At 48.8% G+C, this 19442-nt stretch overlaps 7 protein-coding genes across 7 annotated transcripts; 4 read left to right on the top strand and 3 right to left on the bottom strand.

Moving 5' to 3' along the window:
• Positions 1 to 62: 62 nt before the first annotated feature.
• Positions 63 to 1652, bottom strand: ERG11 (sterol 14-demethylase; the record flags this gene model as incomplete). Its single annotated transcript, XM_019130488.1, has 1 exon — positions 63 to 1652. The coding sequence occupies one exon, from the start codon at positions 1650 to 1652 to the stop codon at positions 63 to 65; it is 1590 nt and encodes a 529-aa protein (XP_018985355.1).
• A 1483-nt stretch (positions 1653 to 3135) lies between these two features.
• Positions 3136 to 5064, top strand: SSA2 (Hsp70 family chaperone; the record flags this gene model as incomplete). The annotated part of the gene is made up of 1 exon (XM_019131749.1): positions 3136 to 5064. One exon carries the CDS (start codon positions 3136 to 3138, stop codon positions 5062 to 5064), a length of 1929 nt encoding a protein of 642 aa, XP_018985354.1.
• Positions 5065 to 7355: 2291 nt separating this feature from the next.
• On the top strand, positions 7356 to 9722 carry ACS2 (acetate--CoA ligase). The gene has a single exon (XM_019128941.1). It carries the CDS (start codon positions 7631 to 7633, stop codon positions 9626 to 9628), a length of 1998 nt encoding a protein of 665 aa, XP_018985353.1. The 5' UTR covers positions 7356 to 7630; the 3' UTR covers positions 9629 to 9722.
• Positions 9722 to 10184, top strand: BABINDRAFT_138789 (uncharacterized protein). The gene has a single exon (XM_019127119.1). It carries the CDS (start codon positions 9816 to 9818, stop codon positions 10128 to 10130), a length of 315 nt encoding a protein of 104 aa, XP_018985352.1. The 5' UTR covers positions 9722 to 9815; the 3' UTR covers positions 10131 to 10184.
• Positions 10185 to 11936: 1752 nt separating this feature from the next.
• Positions 11937 to 13613, top strand: STB3 (Stb3p; the record flags this gene model as incomplete). The annotated part of the gene is made up of 1 exon (XM_019130487.1): positions 11937 to 13613. One exon carries the CDS (start codon positions 11937 to 11939, stop codon positions 13611 to 13613), a length of 1677 nt encoding a protein of 558 aa, XP_018985351.1.
• Positions 13614 to 14338: 725 nt separating this feature from the next.
• Positions 14339 to 15533, bottom strand: BABINDRAFT_161667 (E1 ubiquitin-activating protein; the record flags this gene model as incomplete). The annotated part of the gene is made up of 1 exon (XM_019128940.1): positions 14339 to 15533. A coding segment is annotated over exon 1 (839 nt), but the record flags the coding sequence as incomplete, so codon positions are not given.
• A 449-nt stretch (positions 15534 to 15982) lies between these two features.
• On the bottom strand, positions 15983 to 18474 carry SEC23 (GTPase-activating protein). Its single transcript, XM_019128939.1, has one exon. It carries the CDS (start codon positions 18446 to 18448, stop codon positions 16172 to 16174), a length of 2277 nt encoding a protein of 758 aa, XP_018985349.1. The 5' UTR covers positions 18449 to 18474; the 3' UTR covers positions 15983 to 16171.
• Positions 18475 to 19442: the final 968 nt, after the last annotated feature.

Raw genomic sequence — 19442 nt, 5'->3', positions numbered from 1 at the left:
ATCAGATATTACTCACATAAACCCTTCCCTATACTTACAAATCTCTCATAATAAATACATTCTTACAACACACAGGTCTGTCTCTTCTCCCACTTAACTTCAGCTGGGTCGATGGGCAAGGTTACCATACTGGCGTAGTCAACAGGCGGAACATCAGCCTTGCCGTTTGGCGTAGAGAGCTTCAAGTTGTACACAAAAGTTGTCAAGATGGTCCCCAACTGCACGTATGCGAACTGCTCACCGATACATCTGTGTCTTCCACCGCCGAAAGGCAAATATGGCGAGGACACACCCTTGGAGACAGCACCGAACCCGTAGTCCACGGTGTCGGCCAGAGCAGTGGAGGCCTCAGAGTCCCAACGGTGCGGATCGAAGGTCGCAGCCTGCGGGAAGTACTTCTCGTTTGTCATGGCGAAACCCGGAGAAACCAACACGTGGTGACCAACTGGAACCACATAGGAGGTGCCCGGGACCTGCAACGCGTTCATGACCTTGCGGAAGATGGAGTGCAACGGCATGTGCATTCTGAGGGTCTCCTTGATGGTGTTATTAACCAACAGCATGTCCTGGAGCTTGTCGTAGGAGAGGCCGTCCAAGCCCTCGCTGCCCAAAACTGTGACAATCTCCTTATACAATTCCTCCTGTAAGTCCTGGTTCGCAGCAAGATGCAACAAGAACCACGAGGAGGTGGAGGCGGAGGTGTGCTGGCCGCCCATCAAGACACCAATCAACAAGTTGGCAATCTCTTGATCGGTCATCTTGACACCGTCCTTGTAGGTGGAGGTCTGCATCAAGGTGTCGATCAAGTCCCTGTCCTGGATGTCGTTCTCAGCTCTTCTCTTGGAGATCAAGGACATGTAGGTGCGAGAAATCTTCTGCTGGGCCAAGTCACGCTTGCGGTACGATGGCAACGGGAGGTTGGGAAACACAAAGTTGATTGGGGTGAACCCCTTGTCCAAGTCCGAGTATAACTGTGCGAAAGAGGCGTCGAATTTGTCTCTCATCTCCTGGCCCAAAAGTGATCTGGAAGCGGTGAAGATGGTGATTTCTGGCTGGGTTTCCATGACGTTGGCCACGCCGCCGGAGTGGGCCTCGATCTCAAAGTTGGCCGATGTCTTAAAGTAGTTCAAAATTTCCTGCTTGATCTGCGGGACGTAGGTTCTGAAGGCATCACGGGTGAGCGAGCCCTTCACAAACTTCTTCTGGTCCATCAAGCGGTGGTTAGGACAGTCATAGATGACACCTTTCCCGAAGATTGGTGTCGTCAAGTGCTGGTACGCGGCCTCAGCAGAAACATCGGCAAGTTTCGAGTTCAACACGAACTCGTGGCCTTTAGGACCGAGGTACACGGTCATGACCTTGCCCAACAACACAAACGCAAATACGTCGCCGTACTTTGCCTGGCAGTCCTGGAAGAACTCGTACGGCTGCATCCCGTATGGAATCGCGGACCCGAACCACGGGATCCAGTGGAACACAAGCGGCGCGCGGTCCTTGCGGAGTGAGTAGAGGAGTTGCCACACGAGGTTGTAGAGGAACGGAAGCACCACTACGACGGACACCTTTTGCAAGAGCGGAAGCCCAAGAAAGAGCGCAAGCACGTATTCAGCGGAGGCCTTTGTTATAAGGAGCGAGTCAGCAATTAGCGCCATGATGATGATGAGGGGTGTTAGGAAATAGTTTGTTTGGCGCAAAATGGGTCTTTTATGTATGTATTGACAATTCGCGCGAGCGTCGTATGTCGTATGCGCGTTGGAAGATTTTGCTTCACGGAGCTAGGCGATCTGCAGAGTCGCGTGAACGATAGCAATTTTTCTATAACATCGGTTGAATCAACCCATTTAAAATAATAAGTATGCACCCAAATGCTAAACAATTATTATGTAGGCTTGCAATACCGTTGAAATATATTTGTGGCTGTAATTAGAATGGTTAGTGTCGCTCCGCCAGTTGTGAGCCACCTGTTCACAAGCGCACATTGGTAAGCGACGCACGTCGGACCATTGGTTTGTCGCTATCGCCTGATTCTGCCACATGTCTTACGACTTGTTGTGTAGAGGCAATACTAGAGTAAATTCCTGGGAACTGATATGAGCGTGATAAACCAGATGATGCCAAAGCAGATGGATATACTTTTGCGATGGTGCGAGATAGCCAAATCAGCTAGTCCCAGAATAAAACCATGAGGGTGGGCATGAGATGATGTATAGGTAGAGTATATCGAGTGTCTTACAGTATATTCCAACGTACTCAGTCTGACAAAGGAATTATCACTGAAACAACAGAGTATTAGCGAGATGATTAACTGACTTGACTGCTTCTCCAGTACTTTATATACCGGTGTGTAGGTTTATCTGAGAACTAAGCAAGGCCCTCTTTGGTCCGCACTACCTTATTGATGTTCAACAGAGATATGGAAAAACTACTTTTCGGTAACATCCATATCGATATCACTGACCACAAGCACTGCTCGAATCTTGCTTTACAGTTTTCAATCGTGAGAGTCAACTAGCGTAGAAACTTTTACGCCCTACCCAGTTGTAACTAGGGTTGCTAAAAAAAACAATTAGGATCAAGTTAGTAGCCAAATATCACTATACATTGGGTCATTGCCGAATCGAAAATGGCTACTAAATGGCGGCATCTCTAATAGCTTGAGGTTACTGATTCCATCAAAGTGAAAGGCTAATCGCACGATCTCTAGGGTTCCAAGCTATCTAGAGCACGATCGCTGCACACGACAATGCCTCCTCATCTGTCATAGAGCACCCTACACATGCCAATGGCACGACACTCGGCCTTCGACACGTGCCGTTGCATGTGAGCTTCGCAATCTGCGCACTTACGTATCCCACGTCACGTGGTATTTTCACTTTTTCTATTCGGTTCTAGAAATTTCAACTTCTGGCATGGGCATGAAAAATCTGGAAATTTCCATGGAACCTCATCGAAGGTCATCTTAAATGCAGGACAACATCGTCGACGACGATTAGACGCCCAGCCGTGAGTATAAAGTCCAGAGCGTTTGCCGGCCCCTTTCGCTTTTCCCTCACCCCTTTCTTTCTATTTAACCACATCTTTTATTCCCTTTTTCTTTCCTCTTTCTCCAACACAACTCATACAACTTAATTCAAGATGGTTACTGCTGTTGGTATTGATTTAGGTACTACCTACTCCTGTGTGGCTCACTTCGCCAACGACCGTGTCGAGATTATCGCCAATGACCAAGGTAACAGAACTACCCCATCTTTCGTTGCCTTCACCGACACTGAACGTTTGATTGGTGACTCTGCCAAGAACCAGGCCGCCATGAACCCGGCAAACACCGTTTTCGACGCCAAGCGTTTGATCGGTAGAAAGTTCACCGACGAAGAAGTCCAGGGTGACATGAAGCACTTCCCATTTGCTGTTATCGACAAGGGTGGTAAGCCAATGATCCAGGTCGACTTCAAGGGTGAAAACAAGGTTTTCTCCCCAGAAGAGATTTCTTCTATGATCTTGATCAAGATGAAGGAAACCGCCGAGAACTTTTTGGGTGTCCCAGTCAACGACGCCGTTATCACCGTTCCAGCCTACTTCAACGATTCTCAGCGTCAGGCTACCAAGGATGCTGGTTTGATTTCCGGGTTGAACGTCTTGCGTATCATTAACGAGCCAACTGCCGCCGCTATTGCCTACGGTTTGGACAAGAAGGACGAGGGTGAAAAGAACGTTCTTATCTTCGATTTGGGTGGTGGTACTTTCGATGTCTCGTTGTTGTCCATCGAAGACGGTATCTTCGAGGTCAAGTCTACCGCCGGTGACACTCACTTGGGTGGTGAAGATTTCGACAACAGATTGGTTACCCACTTTGTCAACGAGTTCAAGCGTAAGAACAAGAAGGACTTGTCCACCAACCAGCGTGCCTTAAGAAGATTGAGAACCGCCTGTGAACGTGCGAAGAGAACCTTGTCTTCTTCTGCCCAGACCTCTATTGAAATCGACTCCCTTTACGAGGGTGTTGACTTCTACACCTCCATCACCAGAGCTAGATTCGAAGAGATGTGTGGTGACTTGTTCAGAAACACCTTGGAACCAGTTGAAAAGGTTTTGAGAGACGCCAAGTTGGACAAGTCTGCTGTCAACGAGATTGTCCTTGTTGGTGGTTCTACCAGAATCCCAAAGGTCCAGAAGTTGGTTTCCGACTTCTTCAACGGTAAGGAGCCAAACAGATCCATCAACCCAGATGAGGCTGTGGCCTACGGTGCCGCTGTCCAGGCCGCTATCTTGACCGGTGACACCTCTTCCAAGACCCAGGACTTGTTGTTGTTGGATGTCGCTCCATTGTCCCTCGGGATTGAGACCGCTGGTGGTGTCATGACCAAGTTGATTCCAAGAAACTCCACCATCCCAACCAAGAAGTCTGAAACCTTCTCCACCTACGCCGACAACCAGCCAGGTGTGTTGATCCAGGTCTTCGAAGGTGAACGTACCAGAACCAAGGACAACAACTTGCTCGGTAAGTTCGAATTGTCTGGTATTCCACCAGCCCCAAGAGGTGTTCCACAGATCGAAGTCACTTTCGATATTGATGCCAACGGTATTCTTAACGTCTCCGCGTTGGAGAAGGGTACCGGTAAGACTCAGAAGATCACCATTACCAACGACAAGGGTAGATTGTCCAAGGAAGACATTGAAAGAATGGTCTCTGAAGCCGAAAAGTACAAGGACGAGGATGAGCAGGAAGCTGCCAGAATCGCCGCCAAGAACGGTTTGGAGTCTTACGCCTACTCCTTGAAGAACTCTCTCAACGAGGAAAAGTTGAAGGAAGCTTTGGGTGCTGAAGACGTCGAAGCCTTGACCAAGGCTGCTGACGAAACCATTGAATGGTTGGACGCCAACACCACTGCCACCGCCGAAGAATTCGGTGACAAGCAGAAGGAGTTGGAAACCGTTGCCAACCCAATCATGACTAAGGCCTACCAGAACGGTGCTGCCCCAGGTGGTGCTGCCCCAGGTGGTTTCCCAGGCGCTTCTGCTCCAGAACCAGAAGCCTCTGGTCCAACCGTCGAAGAAGTCGATTAAATCATTTAGACCGCTCGCATCGTTTGTATAGATTTTATTTTTTTCTCTCTACATTAATATACTTTTAGATAAAAAAAAAAAAAAGCTAATAGAACCATGAGAGGGGTATTATGCTCGGTGATTTTTCACTTAATCTCCTGTATGTGGTACAACAAACATGGTTAGGAGGGTCTAGGCAGAGCGAGCCCACGGGAGTAGCTTCATGTTCTGAGACTACATGTTAGATGGAACCATTGATCTGGATACGGGCTAATTTTGAAGCGAGATATACCTAGGCATTGCCGAAATCTTTCGGTAATCCCAAATCTACGATAGTACTGGGCAGATTATGCAATTCAGACCAGATCTACCAGTTACCATACGAGCCTCTAAACCTAAGCTTCGTGTTGGCGTACCTCGAATCCTTCATCGATATTTTGTCATTATTGATAAGATAGTTACCCCTAAATAGGAAAAGCTTTGCATTCCCGATCAAGGGTATACCAAACCACGTGACCCAAACACATAGACGGTGCGGCTAACCGCCCAGCAACTATAGCCCAACAAATTTCCGTCCCGGTTTATGCGCCACCCCGTCTCGTGACGTGTAAAATCGGCTATGCCAGAGGCAGGAGGCCTATACTCCTGGCCGTCGGGGGTGGGGGAAATCCGGGGTCGTTCATAGTGAGGTGGAACATAAGAGACTGTTAGCTCTGAGCTATTTCCTAACAGACAGATTTCGTTGATTACACTGAGGAAACCGAGAGGAGAGGCTCCTATAACCGACTATGTCGTGATAAGTCTAATCCCAGTTTGTAATCCTTATATCGTAACCTCTGTTTCCTTACAGCAGAGGCAACATAGTCGTAAATATTACCTTGAGTTGACGTATAGGTCGAGCATATAGTTTCTTCTGACCGCCTAGTAACCTTGACAGTTTTAGACCAAGCGGACACATAGCTCTTGGTCTAATACCTCAAACCCGGCGCATTAAACTTCAAGCCCAGAATAGCAGCTTCACCGGACACATAATTCTTACCAGTTTATGTGGCGTCTCCGTGGATAAGCGGAACAGGTAAACTCTTTATATAGGCTTGGAGTCGATGGTACGGGTTGTTCTGCCAATAACAAGATTATAAACCAGTACGGCCTTTAGATATGGATGAGCGGGTTTGTTTAAGCACGCCACACACAGAGGCTGTCCAAGCTTCCACCACGGTACCGAAAGTCCAGGGGAGGTCAGTAGGAGTTAACGACAGATGGGGATCGGCCTGCCCACAATTATCCGTCCATCGATCGAAGCTTACTAGTTCTCTAAAAGATTTATGAAACCTTAATGGAGAAACTTCAATAGAAATTTACCCGCTACATATTCAATTGTGGATACACTGGTAGATTATTCCTATCTCGTTACTTAAATTGCCTCTACAACCCCTGTCGTGTTTGAGAGATGACCCCCCAGCTTTTGACCCATTCTCTTCCATTAGTCCCGAAGCCTCACAACCTCCGATTTGATGCGCTCGTCCGTAGATGCGTGCGTAACGGTGACCAAGCCTTAACTGTGCCAATTCCCGGTATTTCTTTTTCGGCCGTTTTCCGGCCGCCGGTACCACTTATTTTTTAAATTTTGGCGCGTGGAAAAGCGTCAAAACCTTATTAATCTTTTCTAGTCCTTACAATTTGGGGGCGTCTTATCAGAAATGGGAACTAATTTCCAGGCATTTTTTATTTATATTAGATGATAACCTCTGCTTGTGAGTACTGCCCTTTGTTGAAACTATGGCTCTGGTTTACAAAACTTCCGGAAAAGCGACTGTTCCATAGCCTTATTCGGTCAAGTTTCTATACCGGAAGCATGTAACTTCCGGTTATCCGGTTTCGTCACCATAAAGTAATGACCCAACCAACTCTATCCATAGCTAACAAGATAGGTCATCTGCCAATGGTGGCAGCTTCCACATCACTCCATTCGCCCATCCCATTGCTGACCAACCCCAGAGAGGGAAACAAACCATAGTGGGAGGAAGCCGCGCCACAATGGGTTCCGTTGGGCCACCTGAGCCATCATCCACCTTCGGTAAAGACAAAACGCTTAGGCAGATGGATTGGACTGAAACTCGGCCCCCTTGTACATATTCCAGTACCTACCATTTGTCCGAATCGTTTACCGCTAAGCGGACTTGTAAGTTTCTCGCGGGCATCCTCTTTATCTTCGACGTATGTAGCAGACTTGCATATAAAAGAAGTACCTCCCGCATCTCCTGTCACCGAACTGAATCCTCTCAGATTTTATTCATCCTTTCAAACTAAAAGAAGAAAAAAAAGTACCTTGAGGAATTGACTTTATTTTACAGAAACGTACGTATTTATTAATCTGACTGGCAAGTACCAGACAATATGCACCATTTTGTTGAATTTTTCACGCAGCCCGCCGCACGATGGTGCATGGGCAATTTTCCGGGCCCCGGTGGGCCATGGAAAATTCCAAAAACAGCCTTCGTCGTTCCCAGCTATACGATACTAACGTATATTAGACACCAGTACCCTTTATTCTACCACATATACATTCCTCTTCACCAATCCCAGCATGTCCACCCATACTGTTGTGCACGAGGCCAACGGCATTACTGCCGTGCCTACCCCAGAGGAATTCTTCACCAAACAGCCAAACACCGGGTTCCTTCGCGACCTCGACCACTACCACGAGATGTACGCACAGTCCATCTCTGATCCAGCGGGCTTTTTCGGTCCGTTGGCCAAGGAGTACCTCCATTGGGACAAGGACTTTTCCCAGGTAAAGTCTGGATCCATGGCCGAAGGAGACATCTCCTGGTTCCTTGGCGGTGAGTTGAACGCGTCGTACAACTGTGTGGATCGCCACGCGTTCGCCAATCCAGACAAGACCGCATTGATCTACGAGGCGGATGAAGAAAAAGACAACAAGATCCTCACCTTCGGCCAATTGTTGAAGCAGGTCTCCGAGGTTGCTGGTGTGTTGAACAAGTGGGGCATTAAGAAGGGTGACACCGTTGCCATCTACATGCCAATGATTCCAGAAACCATTGTGGCTATGCTTGCGGTTGCCAGAATCGGCGCTATCCACTCCGTGGTGTTTGCTGGTTTTTCATCCGGTTCCTTGCGTGACAGAGTGGTTGACGCCCAATGCAAGGCCGTCATCACCTGCAACGAAGGCAGAAGAGGTGGTAAGTCTGTCCAGTTGAAGAAGATTGTCGACGAGGGCTTGAAGCAATCTCCCTCCGTGGAGAAGGTTCTTGTGTTCCAGAGAACCCAGGGCGAGATCAACATGGAGGAAGGCAGAGACTTCTGGTGGCACGAGGAGACCAAGAACCAGCGCGGTTACTTCCCGCCGGTTCCGGTCTCTGCTGAAGACCCATTGTTCTTGTTGTACACTTCCGGTTCTACTGGTACGCCAAAGGGTGTGGTCCACACCACTGGTGGGTACTTGTTGGGTGCCGCCTTGACCACCAAATATGTCTTTGACGTCCACCCAGAGGATGTTTTATTCACTGCCGGTGATGTCGGTTGGATTACAGGCCACACGTACTCGCTCTACGGCCCATTGGCCCTTGGGACCACTACCATCATTTTCGAGGGTACCCCAGCCTTCCCAGACTACGGCCGCTACTGGTCGATCGTTCAGCGCCATAGGGCCACCCACTTCTACGTCGCGCCAACCGCCTTGCGTCTCTTGAAGAAGGCCGGTGAACAGGAGATTGCCAAGTACGACATCTCCTCTCTCAGAACCCTCGGCTCCGTCGGTGAGCCAATCTCCCCAGACGTCTGGGCCTGGTACAACGAGAAGATTGGCTACGGCAAGTGTCATATCGCAGACACCTACTGGCAGACCGAGTCGGGATCGCACTTTATCGCGCCGCTCGCCGGGATTACCCCAAACAAGCCTGGCTCCGCCTCCTTGCCGTTCTTCGGGATCGACGCCTGCTTGATTGACCCGGTCTCCGGGGAAGAGCTCAAGGGTAACGACGTCGAGGGCGTCTTGGCAGTCAAGTCTGCGTGGCCATCCATGGCCCGTACCGTCTGGAACAACCACACTAAGTATATGGACACTTATCTTAACCCATACCCGGGCTACTACTTCACCGGTGACGGTGCTGCCCGTGACCACGATGGTTATTATTGGATCAGAGGAAGAGTCGATGACGTTGTCAATGTGTCTGGCCACAGATTGTCCACTGCTGAGATCGAAACTGCCTTGCTTGGACACCAGGGCGTTGCCGAAGCCGCTGTGGTTGGTATCAATGACGATTTGACGGGACAGGCTGTTGTTGCCTTTGTTGCCTTGAAGGCCGAGGGCGGTGATCTTGATGTCTTGAGACGCGAGTTAGTGTTGCAGGTTAGAGGCGAGATCGGGCCATTTGCCGCGCCAAAGGGTGTTGTTATTGTCGCCGACTTGCCGAAGACCAGATCTGGTAAAATCATGAGAAGAGTTTTGAGAAAGGTTTGTGCCGGCGAAGCTGACTCCTTAGGTGATATGTCCACCTTGGCCAACCCGCAGAGTGTGGATGGCATTATCGCTGCCGTTACGGAGCAGTTTATCAAGAAATAAGCGATGTGTCAAAACAAGGAACTGCAACGGAGCAGTTTGTGAAGTCAACAGACTTGTATAGGTTAATAGATATTTATTGTAATGCTGCTATAGACGTTAGTGGGAAGGGTTATGGGCACAGAGACATACTCTCGGGTGTTATCAAAGATATGACCCCTACAGGCTCTAGCCGATATGCTGTCAAGGAATGGGTCTTGACAGGTTCATGTACCAGGCACCTGGGTGGCTCTCTAACAATATAACCTGGGGATGTGCACCTTCATTTTTGGTGTATGCACACTGGACCATTAAATCTATGTATTCAATAGCAAGCATGGTCTGGATTAATACGAGTAAATGCGATACATCGTGTCTGCGACTTTGGTCTAATATTTTCTATGTAGTTTGTACTGTGAGGAATGTTGCTATTTGTGAGGATTTGTTACAATTGATGTCTGTAGGTACGGCCAGTAAATTCGCCTCCCTGATACATTGTGAAGCTCTAGGGATTGTTATTTTCTGAACAACCTTATTGAGTTTGTTGGAATGTCAAATGCAGAGTCATTTAGAAACTTTTATGGAAGGGGATTTCGTAAACCAAACTGGCGCTGACCCACAAGTGAGAAATAATATAGGTATAATCTAGGATTAGCAAATAACTACTTTAGAGTCAATGGTGCTAGAAGTATCCAAGGTATGGCCACCCCATTGTCTAGAGCATACACTGGCGATTACTCTTGAAAAAAAACTGTTACACCGGAAACGAGAGTTGTATCTAAGCCATGGCTTAGAGTTAAACAGACACTTTAATAAAATCACACTGAATAGCTTAAAGATCTGACCAATTGAAAGGTAGGAATCTATACCTACGGAGCAAAAATACTCTCCACGAATAATATTGTATATATAAAACATCTACTATTAACAATCAATTACAATCTCTCTGATGTCAGTCTTATTGCCTTATACTAAGCTCCAATTCTGTAAACTGCCCGAAAACTGGAGTCCAGATAACTAACCCCAAGCACAATTACCGTCGAATATAAGAAATGGTTGAAAGGTTTACTCTAGTCGAGATTAAGCGCCAGCACTTATAATATGGATACTATTGGGGCCAGAACACCAATGCCTAGCACCGTCTAATAGCTACTTGCGGTCCTAGGACTGAGGCTTATCTTGAATGTATATATATAGCCCAGCCGATGTAGCCAGTCACCCCAGGTTTTCAGACCTGCTTAACTGTGGCAAGTCCTTTCTTGTTTCCTGTCAGAAGATTTGCCATGGATTTGTATGCCTATCTGCATAAACTGAACTTATATCACAAATAGCGCCAAGGAAATGTTTCGAATCTCACCCAATACGTCATTCTCGGGAATGCGTCGTCACCATATTGGCCGGGATTATACGTTTGGTCACGTTGGAGCTTCTCTGGTTTCTCGTAAATTATCCGGTAACTAGTTATTGCAGTCACTCATGTGCTTGTCAACAGATAACCTTTTACATTGATACTAGCTGTCGTACAGTTTCTGACATCAATGACCACTGTAGTGCGTGTTTCGGATACAGTGGCTGAGTGCTGGTATTAGGTTTGCATAAGACGTGTGCCAGCCAAAGCCCAACGGGTATGAAGCCACTTGGCTAGAGTTCCCCGCTCCCTGTCGCGTTACGTAATTGGCTGCCCCATGCATTGACAGATTAGACAGATAAACTACAAGCAGGGTCTAGAGCATCCACTGAACACTCAGCAGATAAATTTAGCATCATTCCATATTACTGCAGATCTCGATACAACTGAGTCATAATGTGGGACAGGGTAACGTGGCGCAGTCGTAAATGACCAAACTTCACTGTAGCGGATATTGCGGTCGCGCACACAAAATGCGAAACGCACGTATGCGCCTGCGGCTCGGTGCCCCAGCTTTCGGAACCAGGACGAGTGAAATATTCGTCACCCACACTTTTTCGAGACACGAAATTTCACCTGCCACTTCACCCTCAAAACGACTCCACCAACACAAAACTCACAAACATCTACCAACTTCCACAAAAAGAACCTCACTGGTCTTCAAACAGCCAATACAAACTATACAACACAGGAGCTGCCCCACAACACGTGCCTAATCTCCCGCCTTATCTTTTGAAAAACACGCCCTGAAATTTCAACCCCCAGGGTGACGCGAAACTAAATAACAATTCTTGAACCTCCATTGGCCACTGAATAATACAAAAATAACACCCATAAAATTACCTTGCAAAGTACCCAGAAAAATATTCAGCAACACCATCACCCTCAATATCACGTATTCGCACATACACCCCCTTCAAAACAATGTCGCCAACACCAAACAACGGAAGCCCCGTCCCAGCCAAAGATGGTGCCACCACAGCTTCAACTACCAATAGTACCAGTCCAGTCCCAATAGCCATCGGCACGACACTGATGCCCCCACCCACACGTCCCGTCCACCTGAACACGCCTCGCACGATTGCAAATACACAAAACGCGACGCACTTGGATGAAAAGCCGCGAGTTGTGATAACGCACCTGGATTCAAACTCTCGTGTTGCAAGTAAGATTACTCACCTGGATGAAAACTCGCGTGCCATGGCAAACGCCAACTCACGTACCGCGAGTAACGATGTCTCTGCGCGCCGCCATTCCTGGACCTCTCCCATCCAAAAACCCGGCGCCCACCAGAAACCGCTCTCAACCTCCTCCCCTGTCGGTATCGCTGCTGCTCTGCAAGTCAACGCGACTCGTCTCGCGCAGATCCTTATCACCAACGGCCCGTTGCCCATTCGCCATATCACTAACCATCTTTCCAAGGCAATCCCTGGCTTCAGCCAGCTCTCACTCTCCAAACAAAGGCGTCTTATCATGGCAGCCTTGGAGCTGCAAGACCCTGTCACAACCTGCGTATTTGAGAAGGTTGGTTGGGGCCAATGGGCCGCGCGCAAGCAGGGCTCCGACGTCATCGAGGGAAAACAGGCGATTTCTCTCCAGGAAATTCGCTCTTCCAAGCCGAAAATGGGCTGGGGGAAGAACGATGAGGATGTGGACATGGAAGACGAGCCGGCGAAGCGGACCATGACCAAACCTGTGAGTTCCACGGCGTTGCGAGTTGCACGCCGCGAGAGCATTACACCGCACGCGGCCAAGGTGCCACTCGCACCGCTGATTGATGGCACGTTGTCTCTGGCGGTGACAAGCTCATCGGAAAGCGAGGACGATGCAGACGAAGAGGTGTTTATGTTTGACGATGATGACGCGAGTAAACCTACAAGTGCGACCCGCTCGCCACGGTTCACGTCCCCGACCCGCGCCACGCTCGCGCCACCAAATATTCGCTCGCGCCGCCATTCGACCAACTCGCTGGCATCCTACAACAACCGCATCGCCAAACCGAGCCACGGGTTCCGCTCGCGCCTCGGCTCGTTCGGGTCACCTGATTCATCCTTTGACGCTGACTTCATTGACGTTGAAGATGTCCGCAGCAGTAGCCGTGGCAGACGGCCTACGGGAACCATCGGCTCGATCCCCAACTCACCGCTCCACGCCGGGTTTATCCTCGACGCGGCCGCGTTGCCGCACCGTACGAACCGTGGCTCGTTTTCTAGTGTGCTGGCATCGGGGCGGCAGTCATTTTTACGTAGCACTGGAGCGAGCGAACGGGTCGCGAGTGCAAACCCGAGCACTAGTACTAGTCCGGGTGCAACCGCAACAGGTTCGCACCTGCTCCACTCACAGCACTTCCGTTCGCTTAACGACTTAGTGCTCGCGACGGCAATTGCCGAGGCTGGAGGAACTGCAGCCGACTTTGACGCGATGGTCGACGAGCACGCGGTTGAGTCGTGGTCTGAGTCTGAGTCGCGCTCACATTCAAATGCCAACTCACACTCGCACTCGGAGGAGCCGGAAGAGAACACAGATGAGGAGGACTGGAAGAGTATGGGCGCTGCAACCTTGCGGCTGGAGGTTCTCGAGAAGAACTCGGGAGTAGTCTAGAGGAGACTGAATGTGACTGCAGGTGTCATCTAGTTTCTCCGTATACGAAAAAAAACTGTATTCGGGGGTAAGGGTTTCTCGTTTGTGTGATTATCCGCTATTTCCATTCGAGTTCGTCCGATGATTTTCAGGTTCCTATTTGTCGTCTCCATTCGTCCTCTTCGCGTGCTAGCCTACTTCGTCTCTTTATTCGGCTGTTTTACTTTTATTTTTATTCTGTTTATTTCGTATCTCCTCGTACTAATCTCCTTGTTTACTGTTTTCTGTTCTCATTTCTAATATTTTCTATATCCTTTAATTCTGTGCGTATGTACTATATTCAATTAATCTCATAAAATACTGTAGTCAAGCTATGGGTGATGGGAACTAAAACAAAAAGCTAGCTCACTCCCTCTAACTAATATTCCTAGTACTTTCCGGCCACCATGCCCCTTAGTGTAAAGTCTTTGACGCTCAATATTCCGATTGGGTTTTTTTTTAAAAGACTGAAACATGCCTCAGGAAGTTTGATGTAGACCAATATATATCCCAGGCATGGTCTGCCTCCCCTCCCTCGTTTTCTAGTATTTGGCGAAACATCCATGGATATATATACTAGGCAACCGCCTGTCAGATTGGCTTGGATTGCCGCACAGACGTTGATCTTATCCAGCGAGCTTCCCAACATGCGTTTCACGATTGAGAGGACTCATCGCTCGCTGAACGTATAATCAATGTTTATGGTTGGAAAATTGTAAATTACAATCGCAAATATACTACAGATCTGTCAGTTACATTCAACCCCGACTATATTACATCTTGCCCGTCTTTTCGGATTAGCAACCGTCCCATCGCATCTCCACTCTACAAGTGAAAGATTGGCATCTCACTCGTCGTCCCGTCCAATACCATGAAATTATTTATTGGACTCTCCTTTCCGGCCAACATATTGATCACATCCTGAGCCAAACTACCTCCCAAGATGGCCGCCACGGGACTGAACTCGCAAAACGCCTGCGTAGAGAGCATCTCCACGTACCTGCTCTCCTTTTCCGTATTTTCCGTTGGGATCTTTAAATTCTGCCTCTCATTCTCTGTGGCACGGAAAACCTCCTCTTTTGAAAGAGCAAATGTCTCGATGGTTTGCGAGACGTGGGCCGGTCTGGGCTGCGAAAAGAGCGCAAGAATGATAGGCAACGCCGGGGTAAGCTGCTTTAACTGGCGTCGGTTTAGCTGCTGGGGTAACTGGGTCGACAAAAAAGTATCCCTGAACGGTCTGTAAGTATCCAACACCGTGACTCTTTCCTCAGTCGGTTTCACCTTTTTATCTTCCACTGCCTCCACTGCCACCACTGTTTTTACGCCGTTGACCACAGTTCCCACAGGGGTGAGCTTCTTGTTATTCACAGGTTTCACCTTGGTTGATCGGTGCTCGATTAAGTCCACAAAGACGTATCCAAAAAGCCCGTGTAAGCCGGCGGCGTAGAACGGAACTCTGTGCCGACGACACGCGTCATTCACTGCCACAATCTCATTCCGTCCCAATTCTGTGGCTATCACTATATCAAACTGGCCAAACCAGACTTCATCAACATCCGATAAGGATCTGGTTTCGCTCGTTAATACTACACGGTTATTCAACTCCTGGATTCTTGCAAGCGCAGCCCCCACACGGGACGTTCCGATATCCGCTTCTGTCTGGAAAAACTGGCATGACAAGTCCTCAGCAATGACTGTGTGTGAATCCAAGACCGTGAGTGCCCCGATACCCCCGAGTACGAGGTTTTTGGCCACCTCCGTCCCGACCCCGCTGAGGTTAATGAGGAGGATGTTGGCGGAGCGCAAACGCTGCTGCGCCTCCATGCCCCAGAGGCGAATCTGGCGGTCATAGAGCGCTATTTCGTCGTTTGTGAGCTTTGCAGACATGCTAACCGGCGTCCTTTCAGATGTTGGTAGATGCTTGGGGAAAGAGAGAAAAGAGTTGTAAGGTGAAAAATTATGGAGCAAGTGTGATCACGTGGCGAATACGACGCGTCACGACGCGATATAGACTAGCAAGGAAGGCGAGCTTTAAAGTGGACATTGGCGGGATGGATGAACTATTGTACAATTATAAAACTATATTATTAAGATACTTTAGCTAGATCTCTAAAAACAATATTTGGCTCAGTTTAAATTTGATCTTATAATTGAGAATTTGATACGGGCGTTAGATCAAAATATAAGAGTCCTCACAAGCATGGGCTTGGAAGTGACTTCCAATTTCTACATTTAGCTTCTGCAGAGTCTACTTGTATAGGTTAAAAAAAACAGGTGAAATGCAGATATATCATATCAAGCGCTGTTAACTCTAGCACATCTATTAGATCATACCTGGTACACTATAATTTACCAAAGATATCATATTCCTACGAACTAGTGCATAACAACTTTTAAAATATATTATCCAACGACGCACGCTGGGAGAAAGAACAATGGGGTTACCATAGAAGCAACATGCTACCTACGGGTCTACGCAGCCCAGCAGTTTATGCCCGCCGAACCATCAGATGGGACCAAGCCCTCTACTGCGGAGCTACCTATGACGACCCGCTGACAGCCAACTTTTGTAAGTGCCCCATGAAGGTCTGCAACGAAACATCATCGGTCAACACAACTGCACCAGCCCCGCCACTCATCCCAAACGGATCGTCCGGCTTGTTATACGCAGTCGACGGGTTCAATCTCGAATACAAGAATCTGGCCTGTGACCCGCCCTCGTCACAGTCGATGAATCTCGGCAACGGGAAACGGTCTACCAACAATTCGGCGGCCTCACGCTTCGGGTCCTGCAACAACGAAGCAAAGGACGCGTACTCTGGCTGGTCCTGGTAACCGGCCTTGCGCCAGGCAGCAACGGTGGAGCCGTGGTAGATCAAAATGTGGAAGAAAGTGTCCAAGAGCAAGATTCTGTCTGGCTTGATCGACACAGAGTCAAGCAACACTGGTTCTGGCTCCTCCAACTCAAGCGAAAACGCTGTTAACGTCGGTTGGATCATGATGAGAGAGTTGTTGGTGTCCTCGGACAAGAAGATGTGTCTGTAGAAGGACGTTTCATCCGGCGAGTTGTTGAAGATCTGGAGGAACTGCGAACGACGGAGGTAGAACATGAACTGCGGGTACAACGAGAACTGCGCGTTCAATCTGAAGGAGTTGGCATCGTCCTTATTGTAGTCGGCGTAGCGGGAGCACAAGCGGATCAACATGCGGTCGATCCATCTCAACACGTCAGCACTGTCGTCTTCCTCCGATTTCTGGATCGCAATACGCGACATCAACACAGCCGCCGCCTCTTGGTCGAAGCTCTGCGCCAAGTTCACATCCGTAGATGGTCCCATCTGCTGTGGCAAGGTAGTGACACGGATGCGGTACGTGCCCGAGGCATGCTGGTAGTGCGTAACAAACTGGATGTAGGAAGTGGTTGGCTGGGCGAGAGGCTGGGTGTTGGCAACGTCGAAAAAGACCGCATAGGTGTTGTTTGGCGCAATGGCACACATCTTCCAGGCGTTGGTGCCACCGATCCCGACAGCGGTTTCGGCCACGTTAGCCGATTTCTTTTCTAAGGATGCCGCGTGGCCGATCAAGCCGCTAACCTTGATGTGGTTGGACGTCTTGACCTCAAAGTTCGCGTTAAAGCCCATGAGCAAATACCCCTCCTCATCCTTGTTGAACAAGCGGATAAAGGACTGCTTGAAGATGGAGGTGGTGAAGGCATCGGAAAGCAACAAGGTACCCCCAGTCATGTGGCACAAGTTTTTCATCTCGGCCATCCCGATTTGGTCGTAGCACCCGGCGAAGAGGTCAATGGTGTGGGAGCTAGCCACACACCTCTGGCCGATAGAGTCGTAGAACTTGGACGCCTTCTTGTAGTGCTTGGCGGTGTCCTTGTCGATCTCAGAGTGCGATCTGATTGGCTCCTTCAACTCGTCAGACACGATCAAGCCCGGGTTGAGGGTCGATGGACCGGCAGCGAACAACATGATGCGCGCACCGAAGCCCATGAAGTTGGCCTTCAACATGAGACTAGCAATGTTCAATGCGGAACCCGTAGACCTCAACGCTCTGCGGTTGCTGGCAACCTTCCAGGGATCCCGCTTGAGGGTTTCGAGGATGGTGGTCAACTGAAACTCGACCGCTTCCAATGGAACGAAAAACTTTGCTGTTGGATTGGCGCCCAAGTGTGGAGCAGCAGCCTTCGGGTCGAGCGCAACGCCGGCCAACATGGCGGTCAACAGCTCCATGGTGTACTCCTTGTCACCGCGGAGCACGTATTGCTTGGAGATGTGGTCGTAGGATGCGAGGTCGTGCACCTGGACGGTCGAGCCGTAGGTGATTAAACCAACAAGTGCGTTTGGTGGCAAGAGCGAAAGCGAAACGACCAAGGTCTCCTTCATGGCGGCAAGGTTTTCCTCATCCTGGCACAAGTCCACCACAAAGAGGAAGATTGGCGGCTGCTGCACCGGTCTTGTCAAGACATATTCCATGGTGGAAGACAGCACATTGAGCTCCAAAGGCAAAAACTCCGGCGTGATGTTCTGGTAGTGTGGCGGCAACGGGTTGCGGTTCTGGCAGAGCGGACAGATCCAGAGGTTTGCACGGAGGTCGATCTGGCAGTAGGGATTCAAGAGCGCTTTACAATTTTGCTGGTGGCACAAAACAGGATCGTAGGCAGCAGTTGGGAGGTCTTCACGGTACTTGAGCGGCGTGTAGAGCGCACCCATCGGCACCACCGTGCGCGAGGCTTCCACGCGGGTCGAAGGGAACTGGTTCCAAGAGAAGCGCACACCGTTGATGTCCTCGTTTTCTTCAAAGTCCATGGTGGAGGTAAGGTTGGTTGGTGGAGGGAATTGATAGCAGAGGGTGCTCAGATGGCTTATATCAGGAGTAAAACAAAGCATGTGCTGGCGTCAAAGCCGAATCTCCAAGTGGTTGGATGCAGTGCTGGCCTTTTGCCGACTTCCAAATTAGGGATTGCCTGATTTGGTCATGGGTATGTTTGTAGGAGGTGTTGCGCTGCTGCAGTCTCGAGGCGGGGATAACTCGGAGAAATTTACATTATTTTACCTCAAAACATTATTTATTGTTTGATCGGTAACAAAGTGTAATATTAATATTCTTGTATGGTGTATACACGTGGTTAATGCTGTAGAGAAGGGGCCTGCAAAAGAATACAGCTTGGTAGAGTGGCTATCCGTTATTTGACCTAGATCGGCGATAAACCGCGTCAGGTTGTGTAACTTGACTTCCAAATGTATTATCCCAAGTCTGATTTAATCAGATACGAGGTGAACACTCAGATCTTGGAAATTAGGATCGATTTTTTATTTTTTTTACCGTGCTACCAAATGATGTCGGCGTTAACGCTGAAATATTAATGGCACAATCTTTAGTGCATATTGCGCCACGAACCCCACTTGTCAATGAACCACGGACGATAGGTTAGTAATGATGCCTCAAAATAGTTAAAGGACCGCGGTCAATACTCCTTATTTGTGTATTAAACATAAAAAGTATTATCTCACCTAGTCAGCGATAGTATTGTTACTAGACATATTACAAATTTAGTAATTCCCTAGATTGTTGATTTTCTGACAGCTATCCCAGCACCGGTAATGTAATTCCTGACACTTTCAAAGATCTAATCCCCCAAAAATAGTCGTATATTAAACATGGTCCAACCATAAAATGCTCCGAGGAGCTAACTCAACTGGAAAATTCTTCATTCTCTTACCTTCCAAGTGAATATACGGTAATCTTATCGGAAGTCGGAATGCCCTGTATGCATGAAATGGAACTGTTCGCGAATGATAA

Source organism: Babjeviella inositovora, assembly GCF_001661335.1.
Source record: "Babjeviella inositovora NRRL Y-12698 unplaced genomic scaffold BABINscaffold_6, whole genome shotgun sequence".
Taxonomy (NCBI): domain Eukaryota; kingdom Fungi; phylum Ascomycota; class Pichiomycetes; order Serinales; genus Babjeviella; species Babjeviella inositovora.
This window is presented reverse-complemented; position numbering and strand designations above follow the sequence as displayed.

Excerpts from the sequence above, each read along its gene's own strand:
- ACS2 (XM_019128941.1), top strand. The coding sequence starts at position 7,631 with ATGTCCACCCATACTGTTGTGCACGAGGCCAACGGCATTACTGCCGTG.
- BABINDRAFT_138789 (XM_019127119.1), top strand. The coding sequence starts at position 9,816 with ATGGGTCTTGACAGGTTCATGTACCAGGCACCTGGGTGGCTCTCTAAC.
- SEC23 (XM_019128939.1), bottom strand. The coding sequence starts at position 18,448 with ATGGACTTTGAAGAAAACGAGGACATCAACGGTGTGCGCTTCTCTTGG.